Below are 14,341 nucleotides of genomic sequence, written 5' to 3'. Positions count from 1 at the left end.
CCCTGACTCCATGAAAATCCAGCCGAATATACTTGAGAAACCGCATTGTAAAATCATGACTAAGGTCAGAACCTATGGAGTTAGGGGTCAAACAGTAGGGATTAACGAGGGCCAGACATATAGGATAGTCACTGATAAATCCAATCAGAAATACAGGAGAAACTTTACCTAGAGAGTGGTGAGAATGTGGAATGTAATACCACTAGAGTACCAGGGGTGAATAGTATGGTGGAAGCTAGATAAACAAATGAGTAGAAAGAAATAGAAGGATATACTGATGAGGTTAGATTAATTTGAATCTCAAATGCTTCAATGTGGTTCTCCAAACTGCCTTAAAAAAGGCACTTTATAAATGTAAGTCCTGTCCTTCCTTTTCTCATCCCTTAAAACTTGGTAGGTGTTAGATCATGTAGACATAAGCAAGTTACTTAGGGTTATTAACAAGATGGTTGCTTATAAGGAAAATTACAGGCAGTGATTAGAGGGGAGTTGATGAGATTTTTTTTCACTTAGGAGTGTGGTGGATGCGCAAGTCAGCATTGTATTTAAGAAAATACTTGGATGTGCACTTGAAGGATTATGGACCAAAAGGTGGAAAGTGAGTTTAGACTAAATAGCCAAAAAAAGAGCTGTCACAGGCACGATAGACTGAATGGTCTCCTTCTGTGACATAAATTTTCTATGTTTCTATATGTGAAATGTTGTCTGAAACATGAGCTATTGGTCCTGAGATTGTTAAGTTTTGTGTTAACCATAGGTTTTAAGGGATATGGGGCAAACGTCAGTATGTGGTATTGGACCACAGATCACCTGTGATCTCAATGAATGGCAGAACAAGCTTGAATAGCTACCCCTGTTCCAATGTTTCTAATGGTCCATGGTCTACATTGTCCACACCTCGGGGGGATTTTGTCAACAGTGTACCGTTCCCAATTGCATAACTGGAAGTATGCACCACTTCTGCTCTCTCTTTTTACCATTTCTCATATGATTACAATTAAAATTTAAAGTCTTTGCGGTATGCATAGGAAACACATGTGATCCAATGGCAGGGAAAGCTTTTCTTCGGTGAAACCTGCCATTAACTGACAATGCTGCAGCTACAGGTAAGCTATTAAAGAGCCTGCAGTTCAAACAAAGAGAATGTACATCACTGCCCAGATGCTGCAGTGAACGAGATCTTCTCAGTTTCATGCAAAGACCCTTTCAAATCCTTCCTGTCTGGACGCTTAAGCAGATCAGCCCCATGATTCAGCAATGCATCCCTGCAGATTCTCTTCCAGGCCATCAGCAAAAGGCAGGAGGTCTTTCCAGCAAATAGCATCAGAAGACCCTCCTGCCTGACCAAAAAGCAACCATGGAGTCCATGCAGGAACCCGGGTCCAGTGCAAGAAATAGATCAATGACCAGCTCTGATCTGCCAGGATAGGTGCCAGTATCGCATCTTCAGTAGGAGTTTCTTGTATGGTCAGCAATGATGTATGTGTGTGAATGGGCAGCTATGCCAGAAGAAGGAAAGCATGATCAGCCTTAGTGCCACATGGAAATTGAGGCCAATGTTTGCCTTGTGTGTGTGCTTGGCTGCAATGTGGCACTGACAGGCCAGTGTTTGTGATGGGGATGCATGCAAACAAGAGGGTTAGGTGTCATTTGACATGTTTTGTTATGCAGGACAAGCAGACCCACAACAGCAGGGAAAGGGGGCGTTCCTGATCTGACACTCCGATAGCCGATGAAGAAGAGGCAATGGGAATCGTTTGTGGGGAGGGGGGTGGGGGGGTGATGCGGGAGGAGAGCGTGATCCATTGCAGACAGCAAGGCTGGACCAGCCAGGACGAGGCAACCATTCTGCTGTTCGCAGTTGGGCACACAAGACGGATGTGATGAGATGTGAAGCACTCAAACTATGACGATTCTTAATGTGATTCCATTTGTTCACTACCACAGATCATCACCATCCAAGGACCAGGCCACAACCATGGGAGGAGCCCAAAGACCTCTGGGGATGAACAAACCAGTGCCCCAAGGATACACCGTCATCTGCTTCATCATCAACCTCCGCCATCACAGTTACACCCATATGGTCTGCAGAAGGTTTACATGTAGTTTCAGGAGCACAGTCTAGCGACGGAAGACACGACAGCTAGGTCCCCAGATGAATGGAGAGTGCTGAGGATCAGCCCTGCTGAACTCCACGCTGATGTCGGGCCTCTGGTCTTGGCCATAAGAAGCCTGCTGGACATGCAGCAGAGAAAAATACATTGGAGACGCCAGGGATTATGCACAGTTTTGTATGGGGTATGGAGGAAACCATGCTAGCTGTGAGTTTTTCCATGTTGCAGGCTTCATCCATGGAGATGATGCTGACTGCCAAGGACAGCCAGGTCGAGCATTCGATCCATATGCGTTTTGACCTGCATTCTATCGCTGCAGCCATGGGCTCCTTCAACAGGGCTAGGAAGGGCGCGGGGGGTGGGGGGGATTGCAGCGAGGCTACTTGACCTCCCTCCAGAAGGCCTTTCCACTCTAAGAGACAGGAGGGTGCCTTTGTGCATCCAGATGGAGGAGGGGCACATGCCAGCTGTCCTGGGGCCTTCCTCTCAAGACGTCTTCAGGGATGTGGGCATCTCCACATCCCCTCCGCCACTGATCTCCACAGCAGGGGACACCCAGAGGGCTGGAGCCCACAAGGCCCCATGTCACCAAAGGATGCCTGCCATGGTCACCCAAGGCAAAGGGACATCACACTGAGCAGATTGCTTCTACCTCAGCTGGTGCAGTGATTGCACCTAGACATAGTGGTAGGAAAAGTAATGTTAAAAAAGTATAAGTACAAATGTGGCACAGATGATTTATCCACGCTGCATCATCCGGGCATGCTGGCACGATTGCAGGCTGACGTGTTTCACAACTGACTACAAGCGACAGGCACCTGGTGAACTGCACTTCACTCAGGTCTTTGAAGCTCGGTTGTCTACCTTGCTTTGGGCAGCACTTGTGGCCATCAGTGCCAGGCTTCACAGTAGGCACCATATCAATTTTGGGGGGGCTCACGGGCAGGTCTCTACTTAAGAAACCAGCCGTAAGGCGGGTGTGGCTTTTCCGTGGCTGCAGGGCTAGGGCTTGCTTGGGGAAGGGGCCAAGTGGGCTCCAGCAAGGGAAGAGGCTTCAGGGCTAGGGCATTACTGGGGAAGGGGTGGTATGCTCAGGTGTGTGTGTGTGTGTGTGTGTGTGTGTGTGTGTGTGTGTGTGTGTGTGTGTGTGTGTGTGTGTGTGTGTGTGTGTGTGTGTGTGTGTGTGTGTGTGTGTGTGTGTGTGTGTGTCTGGACACATGTTGATATGTGCAACTGGCCTCAAGAGGATGAGGAGGCAGTCTCCAGAGGAGATGAGTCCAGATGGAGATGCGAGGGTGTATGTGAGAGAGTGAGTGGTGATGTCCCTTGGGCTGGCAGTTAGTGAGATGCCAGGGAATGTATGATGGGCTTGCAAGTGTGTGAGTTGAGTGATGAGATGGTTCCCTTACCATGGTGGCACGGATGAGAACATTCATCCTCTTTCTGCACTGGATGGCCAACCTCTTCTACGCAGCATTGGCACTGACCACCACTGCCACTGCCTCCCAAGCTGGAGTGGTGACACTGAAGGGCCTCCTGAGGCTAGAGGGGACATTGCGGCAGGCTCCAACAATGTCCAGAATACCTCCGAGGGACATGTCACTGAATCAGGGGGCTGCTGTCTTCTTGCCTTTCTGAGCCATGTCTTTTGTGCAGCAGTCCTGGGCTGGAAGCACTGAGAGGTGTGTGTGCACAGCTGCACTTTAAATATAAAAACAAAAAAACTGCGGATGCTGGAAATGCAAAACAAAAACAAAAACAAAAACAGAATTACCTGGAAAAACTCAGCAGGTCTGGCAGCATCGGCGGAGAAGAAAAGAGTTGACGTTTCGAGTCCTCATGACCCTTCGACAGAACTTGAGTTCAAGTCCAAGAAAGAGTTGAAATATAAGCTGGTTTAAGGTGTGTGTGTGGGGGGCGGAGAGAGAGAGAGAGACATAGAGGTGGAGTGGGCATGTGGTTGTAGGGACAAACAAGCAGTGATAGAAGCAGATCATCAAAAGATGTCAACAACAATAGTATAACTGTGTTTAATTGACTGCCACTGCTCTTCAAGAAATGCCTACCTCCTTGAAGAAGTTCTGTTCTTTTCTGCGACAAGATTTCAGTTCCTCTCTTTTGCCCTGCTCACCTTCCTTGCTTTCCATTTCCCTCCTGGTGTTTGACAAGGTGTTTACTAAAACCTGCTTTCACAGCCACATCTCCTTTCTCAGTGACTGTCTCCATCTCCGACTTACCCCACGTGGATTTCAACTGAAATTCCACCCCTCATGTTTCGAACCCACCCAGGATTACAGGTATTTCCGGGACATAAAACGTTTCTCGGACTGCTGTTCCCGTCACATTCTGAAATCCACACTCAGTGCCATGCGCCGCCATATCAACACACTCGACCTCTCCCTCCAGCAGCACCGCCGTACCCTTTTTCAAAGCAGCGCGTGCCCCCAGTTTCATTTTATCCTTCGGCTCATCCGACGCCTCAACAAGAAACTTTTTCTCTTTCTCTCAAGTGCTAAGGAACGCAAGCTCCAACAACTCATCTACACCAACACCCATCTAGGATCCTCCACCCCTGCCTGTCCCTCCGTCCCCACCCCATCTTCCAATCCCAACCCCAGCCGTGTATTCACTGTACCCCCTGACCTTCCCCTCTCCGATGCTGAACGTTCAGTGCTCAGCAAAGGACTTAGTTTCATACCCTTACGCCCTCACCTCAATGAATTTCGGGCTCGGCATGATGTTGAACTCTTCATCCGCCGTCTTCGTCTCCGGGCTCACTTCTTTGGGCAGGAGTCCTCTCCCAGTTCAACGGATCCTTTTACCCATCTCCAATATTCTCCCTCCACCTGGACCCCTCCCTCTGGATTCTTACCTTCTCTTGATCTTTTCATTGAGAACTGTCGGCGCGACATTAGTCGTCTCAATTTCTCTGCTCCTCTCACCCATTCTAACCTGTCTCTCTCTGAACTTACTGCACTCCATTCTCTCAGGTCCAACCCTGACATTGTCATCAAACCCGCTGACAAGGGTGGTGCTGTTGTTGTCTGGTGCACTGACCTCTACCTCGCGGAGGCTGAGCGTCAACTTGCAGACACTTCCTCCTACCTCTCCCTGGACCATGACCCCACCACTGAACATCAAGCCATTGTTTCCAGGACTGTCACTGACCTCATCTCCTCTGGGGATCGCCCTCCCACAGCTTCCAACCTGATAGTCGCCCAACCTCGGACTGCCCGCTTCTATCTCCTACCCAAAATCCACAAACAGAACTGCCCCGGTAGACCGATCGTCTCAGCTTGCTCCTGCCCCACGGAACTCATTTCTCGTTATCTTGACTCCCTTCTCTCTCCCCTTGTCCAGTCCCTTCCCACCTACATCCGTGATTCCTCTGACACCTTACGTCACATCAACAATTTCCAGTTCCCTGGCCCCAACCGCTTCCTCTTCACCATGGATGTCCAATCCCTCTACACATCCATCCCCCACCAGGATGGTCTGAGGGCCCTTAGCTTCTTCCTCGAACAGAGGCCCGAACAATCCCCATCCACCACTAGTCTCCTCCCTCTGGCTGAACTTGTTCTCACGCTGAACAATTTCTCCTTCAACTCCTCTCACTTCCTCCACATAAAAGGTGTGGCTATGGGTACCCGCATGGGCCCCAGCTATGCCTGTCTCTTTATGGGGTATGTGGAACATTCCTTGTTCCAGTCCTACTCCGGTCCCCTTCCATAACTCTTTCTCCGGTACATCGATGATTACTTCGGTGCCGCTTCATGCTCTCGCCGGGACTTGGAAAAATTTATTAATTTTGCTTCCAATCTCCACTCCTCCATCATTTTCACGTGGTCCATCTCTGACACTTCACTTCCCTTCCTTGACCTCTCTGTCTCAATCTCTGGTGATAGACTGTCCACCAATATCCATTACAAACCCACCGACTCCCACAGCTATCTCAACTACAGCTCCTCGCACCCCGCTTCCTGTAAGGACTCCATCCCATTCTCTCAGTTCCTTCGCCTCCGTCGCATCTGTTCCGATGATGCTACCTTCAAAAACAGTTCCTCTGACATGTCCTCCTTCTTCCTTAACCGAGGTTTTCCACCCACGGTCGTTGACAGGGCCCTCAACCGTGTCCGGCCCATCTCCCGCTCATCCGCCCTCACGCCTTCTCCTCCCTCCCAGAAACATGATAGGGTCCCCCTTGTCCTCACTTATCACCCCACCAGCCTCCGCATTCAAAGGATCATCCTCCGCCATTTCCGCCAACTCCAGCATGATGCCACCACCAAACACATCTTCCCTTCACCCCCTATTGGCATTCCGTAGGGATCGCTCCCACCCTGGTCCACTCCTCCATCACCCCCTACTCCTCAACCCCCTCCTATGGCACCACCCCATGCAAAAAGATGCAACACCTGCCCCTTCACTTCCTCTCTCCTCACCGTCCAAGGACCCAAACAATCCTTTCAAGTGAAGCAGCATTTCACTTGCATTTCCCCCAACTTAGTCTACTGCATTCGTTGCTCCCAATGTGGTCTCCTCTACATTGGAGAGACCAAACGTAAACTGGGCGACCGCTTTGCAGAACGCCTGCGGTCTGTCCGCAAGAATGACCCAAACCTCCCTGTCGCTTGCCGTTTTAACACTCCACCCTGCTCTCTTGCCCACATGTCTGTCCTTGGCTTGCTGCATTGTTCCAGTGAAGCCCAACGCAAACTGGAGGAACAACACCTCATCTTCCGACTAGGCACTTTACAGCCATCCGGACTGAATATTGAATTCAACAACTTTAGGTCGTGAGCTCCCTCCCCCATCCCCACCCCCTTTCTGTTTCCCCCTTCCTTTTCTTTTTTTTCCAATAAATTATATAGATTTTCCTTTTCCCACCTATTTCCATTATAAAAAAAAATTTATTTTTACATCTTTTATGCTCTCCCCACCCCCACTAGAGCTATACCTTGAGTGCCCCATCATCCATTCTTAATTAGCACATTCGTTTAGATAATATCACCAACTTTAACACCTATGTGTTCTTTTGTACTATTGTTGTTGACATCTTTTGATGATCTGCTTCTATCACTGCTTGTTTGTCCCTACAACCACACCCCCACTCCACCTCTCTCTCTCTCCGCCCCCACACACACACCTTAAACCATCTTATATTTCAACTCTTTCTTGGACTCGAACTCAAGTTCTGTCAAAGGGTCATGAGGACTCAAAATGTCAACTCTTTTCTTCTCCGCCGGTGCTGCCAGACCTGCTGAGTCTTTCCAGGTAATTCTGTTTTTGTTTTTGTTTTGCACTTTAAATATGGTGCTCAGCATGAGGAAGTGGCAAGGTGGGCAAATCAGAGGCCGCCTGCCAGCGAAACAGCGTGTTTCCCGCGAATGCATGAATAATAAGGCAGGATTGTGATAGTACAGCGTGAAAACCCGCTTTTGCAGCCAGCAGGTAAAACAACCTTTTACCACACTTAGTGCATATCTGGGATTGCTGAAATAAAAATAGGTGCAGTATCGATATGCAACTGTAAGTGGTGCTGTTGAGCCATGCTCCCTCTCACTATTAGCCACAAGGGGGAGGCTTTATCAGAGCCTCAGTCATTACAAGACAATCTCTTACCTCAATCAGCACAACTTTCTCGGGTAGGCTGCCTTTACCAGCCAGGTTACTCTTTCACCTCAGCTCCCTGGTAATAGGGGCACATGCCACAGTTAATGACTTCGGGATTCAGCAGACTTAGCAATATTTGCCAGCCTCAATATGAATGGAATGGTAGAAAGGCTATTGCGGAGTCCATTAGCAGGGGACAGACTCACTTAAATATTTCTCTGCTGACTCCATCCCAAAAACTTGAGAATGATTGCTAAGTCAGAAAGTTAGAAATGTAGCAGCAGGAAGCCACAGTTGAGGATCTGTGGAAATGGTAATAACACTCGGTGGAAGGAGAGTTTTGTAAGCAATCAGGGGTTTCACTGAGACTAGGGGAATGCCGGGGCTAAGGAGGCCAAAGGGCTCCTTGAGCACCCTCTGAGTTGGAGCACTCCTACTCCTCCTAACCCATAAGGAGCAAATGGAGCGGGTGTTTAGTACTTACCTTCACCAGTCAGCACCACCCGCTACTGACAGAGCAGACTTCAAATTTCTGAAGAGTGATACACTCGAAATGTTAACTGTTTCTCTCTCTCCACAGATGCTGCCAGACCTGTTGAGTTTTTCCAGCGTTTTCTGTTTTTATTTCAGATTTCTTCAATGTTCAATTAATTGATGTTATCTAGCCACAACTTTGAAATGCTAATTAGGTCCCCTCCTGCCACTTGTGGGAGCCTATTGATGGAGAGTATAAAAGTATAAGCAGGAGATTGGTGCTGGGATGTGGGGTTTTAAAACTTTAACTCATCCATGGGCTCAAGGTGAAGGAGAAGACAGGGTTAAAATCAGGACCATTGACTCAGTCTTGTGCTAACAGGTGACACATTGCACAAGAGCAGCATAGGAGAGGGCCCAACTGCCACATGTACCATTTTGAATAACAGGAAACACTTGGGCTTCTGCAACGAGTCCTCCTGCCTGCAAGGCAGGCAGAAGCTTTAAAATCAACAAGCGAACAGTGGGAAGGATCGGAGGCAGCAGCAGCAAGCTTCACCTGCAGTGGTTATCCAGCCTGGCTTCAGGAACTGGGCAAAAGAAGAGAGAGACCATGCCAAGTGAGGAGAGGAGCGGGTAGGTGGAGAGGCCCAAGAGAGATGGAAAGGAGCAAGTGAGGCGAGGGGCAAGTTAGGAGGAGAGGGGCAAGAAGAAAAAGGCCAGTGAGAAAGAAAGGGGCATGAGTAAAAGAGGGGCAAGTGAAAATAAACTGGCAAATGAGGAAGAAAGAGGCAATTGATGAACATTGGGATAAAAAAGAAAGCCTGAATCTGAAAGATCAGGGAATGAACCTAGGTGAACAAATAATTAAGCAAGAAACAAAAGTGAGCCACAATTTGATATGAAATTTGAAAGGCTACATACCATCAACTTCCACAAACGTGGCAAAAAATCCATCAAAGCTTTTATACCCATCAGATACAAATAAAACATGTAATGAGTTCCCAGTGGTCCGGATTGGGGGAGGCCGTTCATTTCCACAGAACTTTCCAACAACCCTGGAGTCAATGTTATCACCATCACGGACTTCCACATAATCATATTGACACATGTAATCAAACTCCAGACTCAGCATGGAGAATCTGAAACAGAGCAAGATCATACCCTGAGCAACAACTACAGGCAGAAACACACATACCACTTCCCAGCCGGATGACAAAAAGAGGGGCCTATGTGTATTACTCCTCGATCAGAGAACAGAGGGTCCTCATGTATCACTCGCAGGACTGCAGGTGGCCCCTTGGTGCCACTCCCCTGATGTATTGGGGCCCCTTGGTGCCATTTCCCAGCTGGAAGTGGGATCCTTTTAATGCGTGCACTGAACTCAAGTTTATAAACCAGTGAAGAGCTTACTAGTCAAGTGTTGCAGTGCTATCATGACTCTGCGTTTGCTTAGCAGGTTCACTAATACAACAGCAACAGCTTACATTTCTTTGGCATCTTTAAATTGGTAAAACTATTGGTAAGGTACCTCAGAGGAGGGTTATCAAACAAAATTTGGCATCGAGCCACATAAGGAAATACTAGGAGAGACCAAAGCTTGGTCAAAGAGGAAAGTTTGACAGATGGTCTTAAAAGGAGGAGAGGGAAGGGTAGGAACAGAGATTTGGGGAAGGAATTCCAGAACTTAGGACCAAGATAGCTGTAGGCACAATACCAATGTTGGGAATGGGCAAGAGGCCAGAATTGGAAGAATGCTGGTATCCCAGTGGATTGCAAGACTGCAGGAGGTTACCAAGATTGCGGGGGGGTGGGGCGCCAAGGGCCTTGGAGAGATTTGAAAACAAGAATTTTTAAATTGGAGCATTAAATATGCAGGTATTAAAATCTTCTGGAGCTACTTCCTAGGCTTTGAATTCATAGGAAACTGGCAACAATCTTTTCAAACAGGAGATGGCATCGAAACACTGATCATTTCCTCAAGCTGATCTTTCATTAGACAGCTCCTTTTCATTCAAAGTATCAGAATATTTTATAATTGATATGCAATTGAATGATCAATTCATGAACCACAAGCTGTGCTATCATTCTAGGGTACAGATATATTGGCACTTAACAACCTTATCTTAGCCAAAGACCTCTCAAATTTCAGAAATATCAGCCTTCCTGCCTATAAATTAAACCACAAAACTGCCATATAATAGGGAAAACTCAAAGCTACATGTAACAAACCAAACGTAAAGCCTACCTTAATTCAATACCAAAACTGGGATTCACTGACACTGTCCATTCACAGTGAGAGTTGCTGGGGTATCCCTCAAGTACAATCTGCCCTCTCGAAGCATTTACAACAGCCCCACATTCTGGAAACAGAAAAACATTGTTACAATCCCCATAGAGACTGATAACTTTTGAAAAGAGATGAAATTCCCAGGGACTAACGGAACATATCACATGACAAGATTTCATGTTTTATGACTTATACTATGACAAAAACGAAATCAATATGGACTAAATGTTACTTAAGAGACAACAAATATACCAAACTACAAAGAAATATATCTCCATTAACTAATTAACATAACCAAGATAATTTACATCCCGTTTATTTGTTACGGCACACTCTCAGCAGATATATAGCCCTGTAGATTAAAGACCAAACCGCTCTGGACTTTTTCAGCAAGTTCCCTTCTATGACAGGGCAACTCTCCCACTGTCCTTTGAAAGTCACCTCACTCAGTCTTCTGAGTAATCTAAATGGACTTTCAGCAGCAAGGCCCATTTGGCAACTCCTTGGTTCTTGAATCTTTGCAAGTTCCATCTCTTTGAACAGAAAATCAGTTTCCCCTTAGAGTCTTTTTCTTTGCTCTGCACAGCAGCAGCTGTGTCTGTGTCTCTCTTGGGTCTGTGAGTTTGTATCCAGAAAGATCAACTGCTCCTCTTTTGTCTCAAGGTATGCAATCTATCACTTGAATTTCAATAGGTTTCATCCTGGCTCTCTTTCCACATGACAACCAAATCACATGGCTCTGTCCTTAGTCAGAATTAGTATGATCTCATTCCCCATTTAGACAATTTTGTTTCACCTTAAATTTAAAAATTGTAAAAAAAAAAACCACTTTATAAAGTCCCACATTTGTAACATGTCAACAGTGGTAAAAAGTTCACCCCATACAACACCCTTGTGTAACACGCTATTCAGTTAAGAAAGCTACCCCTATGTAACAACAATTTGCATCTATATAGCTTCTTTATTGTAGTAAAGTGTTCAAAGATGCTTCGTGGGAATATTATTAAACAAAATTTGGAACCAAACCATATAAAGAGATATTAGCACAGGAGGTGGGTTTTAAGGAATGACTTAAAGGAGGAGGAAGAAACAGAGAGGTTTAGGGAAGGAAGTTTAAAGCTTAGGACCTAGACAGCTGAAGGTACGACCACCAATTGTGGAAACATACAAATTGGAGATGCGTAAGAGGCCAGAATTGGAGGAGTACAGAGATTACTGTTCAGTCCAAAAAGCAGCCCTGTTTAAAAGATTTTTATATCATGAATCCAGAGAATTTTGTACATTTTTGTTGTACATGGTGTCATTTGTTATGACTGGTCCCCAGGCGAGGTCCCCCCAATTTGTTAACTTCCCGAACAGGGCCCCAATTTTGTTATGCTCCCGGATGAGCAGGAATGAGCTGGCTCCCCTTCTTTATTCAACCTCCTCAGTTGATCATAACATGTCCAATTTAAAAGGGATCCCTTCCCCCTCGTGAATACCCTTTCCCACTCCAAAATTATTTACTTTTAGAAGCAGCCAATTTAACTAGGCTTTCTTGAGTCAAAGAAATAATAAGCTTATTAGTTACTAAAATCTGAGACGCAGAATAAAAATACAACAAAAATACATACAGCTCTAAAATGAGAAGTTGAGTCCAAATAAAAGTTTTTAAAAATATATGAATCAGTCTTTGGCTTGTCCGAATGAGAGAGGGAGAGAATGGGAGAGAGAGAAAGGGGGGGGAGAGAGAGAGAGAGAAAGAGAGAGATAGAAAGGAAAAGAGAGAAAGAAAGGGAAAGGGAGAGAAAGAGAGGGAAAGAAAAAAGGAGAAAAAGAGAGACAAAAAAGAGAGACAAAAAAGAGACAAAAAGGAGAGAAAAAGGAGAGAAAAAGGAGAGCAAGAGAGAGCAAGAGAGAGAGAGAAAGAGAAAGAAAAAGAGAGAGAGAGATTGAGAGAAAAGAGAGAGAGAGAGAGAGAAAGAAAGAAAGAGAAAGAGCAAGTGTCCTTGCTTGTACTTCTTTATAAACATACAAGTCTTCCTTAAAAAGTTCAATATACCCATAAGTAATTTATGGCTGTAATTGGCTTTTCATGACAATTTCCCTGCACCACAAATGAAATGAGATTCATTCTCATTTCATTACAGAAAGAAAAAAAATATAAAACAAACACACACACTCTCATTCATTCTCTTAGCCTTGGTCAATGCTCAGACGACCCTAAACTATTTTAGGCCCTAGATAACCTGCTCTCATTGGTTCTTTTTATCTTTTCAGGTGATTGGTTACATTCACTTACAGATTAGCTTGGTATCAGGCTTTAAAATTGCTGTGTTGCTCGTGGTAGTCCTTATGATCAGCAACCCTGTGTCAGTCCCTTGCTGTAACATTTTTCATCAACACCATTCTGGTTGAGGTCTAAAGCTTGTTTTGATTCATCTGGTTGATCAGGGCTTATCCCTGCATGGGTTTCCCTGCTTTTATCCTTATGATCTCCAAAAGTGTTAACAGCTTTGGGGTAGGTTACCTTCCCTTTCTCCTATGCAAGTCCAATTCCTATGGTGGGAGAGGCTTGTAACTCGAGTTTAAGCCTTGGTACAATGTCTGAACTCAGTTCTGGTACCTCCCCTTTTGTGGACTCTGTCTTGACACTGCGGAGTTTGGGATCAAAACTTCCCCATTTGAGTTATCAGTGAGTAACTCCGCACAGATTTCGCTAGTGTACCCCTTGTGGTTTCCACAAGTTTTGCCTTCTCTAGGGTCAACTCTCCTCTCTTCCTCTTTTGTTGTAGAAGGGAGCCTTTCCCTAATCTGTGCCACATGCTCTGGGACACTACTGCCCTCAAGATGAGGCTCAGCTCCTGCTGCACTGCCCTGCAGCTCATCAACCAGGTGAGGTATCCCCCTCACCATCTGCATGTCTACTTGGGATCCTCCCTGTTCTCCCTTTAAAGTTGGAAAAATAGTGTGGGCTAACCAGACCTGCGGCTCATCCCGCATCTTTCTTTTTAAAACAGTCTGCCTGGTTTGGGACCATTTAGCGTCCCTATTCTGTCCTGTATCTTGGGGAAATTTCAGTTCACAGGGATTGGGCTAGCTTCAGCTATTGTGTCCTGTGGCTCCTTGCTAAATAAGGTATCACCCTCAATCTTCCCTGTTATTGTGATAACTGGGGGTATAGTCCCTCCCTTCTGTCAATTGGGGGTCACGTAATGTATTGCAGGGGCTCCAACCCGTGAACTTTAGCGCGCGCAATCCGGGGGGGGGGGGGGGGGGGCCTTCCTGACGAGAGTCCTGGTCAAGTGTGAAAATGTCTGTGAATCTCTCTGTAATAAAGTTAGCTGTTTTTTGATTAAACTTGTCTGCTCTGTCAAGTCATCACAATTGGCGATGAGGGTAAAAATCAGCTCCAATTCTGCGTCTCGCACCATTACTGAGTACATAGAATTTTTTTTTTAAAAAAGCTACTCACCAATCATGCCCACTCTTTGGCAGAATTGATCCACATGATGTGACTATGGAAGACTGGAGCCAGTATGTAGAGCGCCTCAGAATTTACTTAACAAATGAGATTATCACGGAAGAAAAGCAGAAAGCAATCCTCTTAAGTATATGTGGCAGTAAAACATACAACCTCATTTGTAACCTGATGGCCTCGAGCATGCCCAATTCCAAGTCCTGTAATGAACTATTGGACCTCCCGAAAACACACTTCCAGCCGACACCATCCATAATAATGCCGCATTTTAAATTTAACTCAAAAGTTAGGGCCATGGAGGAGTCCATTGCGACCTACATAGTGAACCTTAAGCAGCTGACAGAACACTGCAACTTCGGGGACAAATGAAACTATATTCTGCAGGACTGA

General features: G+C 46.1%; 1 protein-coding gene across 2 annotated transcripts in view; it reads right to left on the bottom strand.

Moving 5' to 3' along the window:
* LOC121282742 (inactive serine protease PAMR1-like) overlaps window positions 1-14,341 on the bottom strand; it is a 125,091-nt gene that overhangs the window by 56,373 nt on the left and 54,377 nt on the right. The window contains exons 4-5 of one of the 2 annotated variants that reach the window (XM_041196479.1): window positions 10,450-10,564; window positions 9,126-9,343 (exon numbers count right to left, since the gene is read on the bottom strand). The exons of the other annotated variant lie outside the window; for it this stretch is intronic. Coding sequence (XP_041052413.1) covers window positions 9,126-9,343; window positions 10,450-10,564 — 333 coding nt within the window. The remainder of the gene's footprint in view (window positions 1-9,125; window positions 9,344-10,449; window positions 10,565-14,341) is intronic. 2 annotated transcript variants of the gene reach the window in all.

The sequence above is a fragment of the Carcharodon carcharias genome, chromosome 10, assembly GCF_017639515.1.
Source record: "Carcharodon carcharias isolate sCarCar2 chromosome 10, sCarCar2.pri, whole genome shotgun sequence".
Taxonomy (NCBI): domain Eukaryota; kingdom Metazoa; phylum Chordata; class Chondrichthyes; order Lamniformes; family Lamnidae; genus Carcharodon; species Carcharodon carcharias.
The sequence above is the reverse complement of the archived record's forward strand: the minus strand, read 5'-3'. Positions and strand labels throughout refer to the sequence as shown.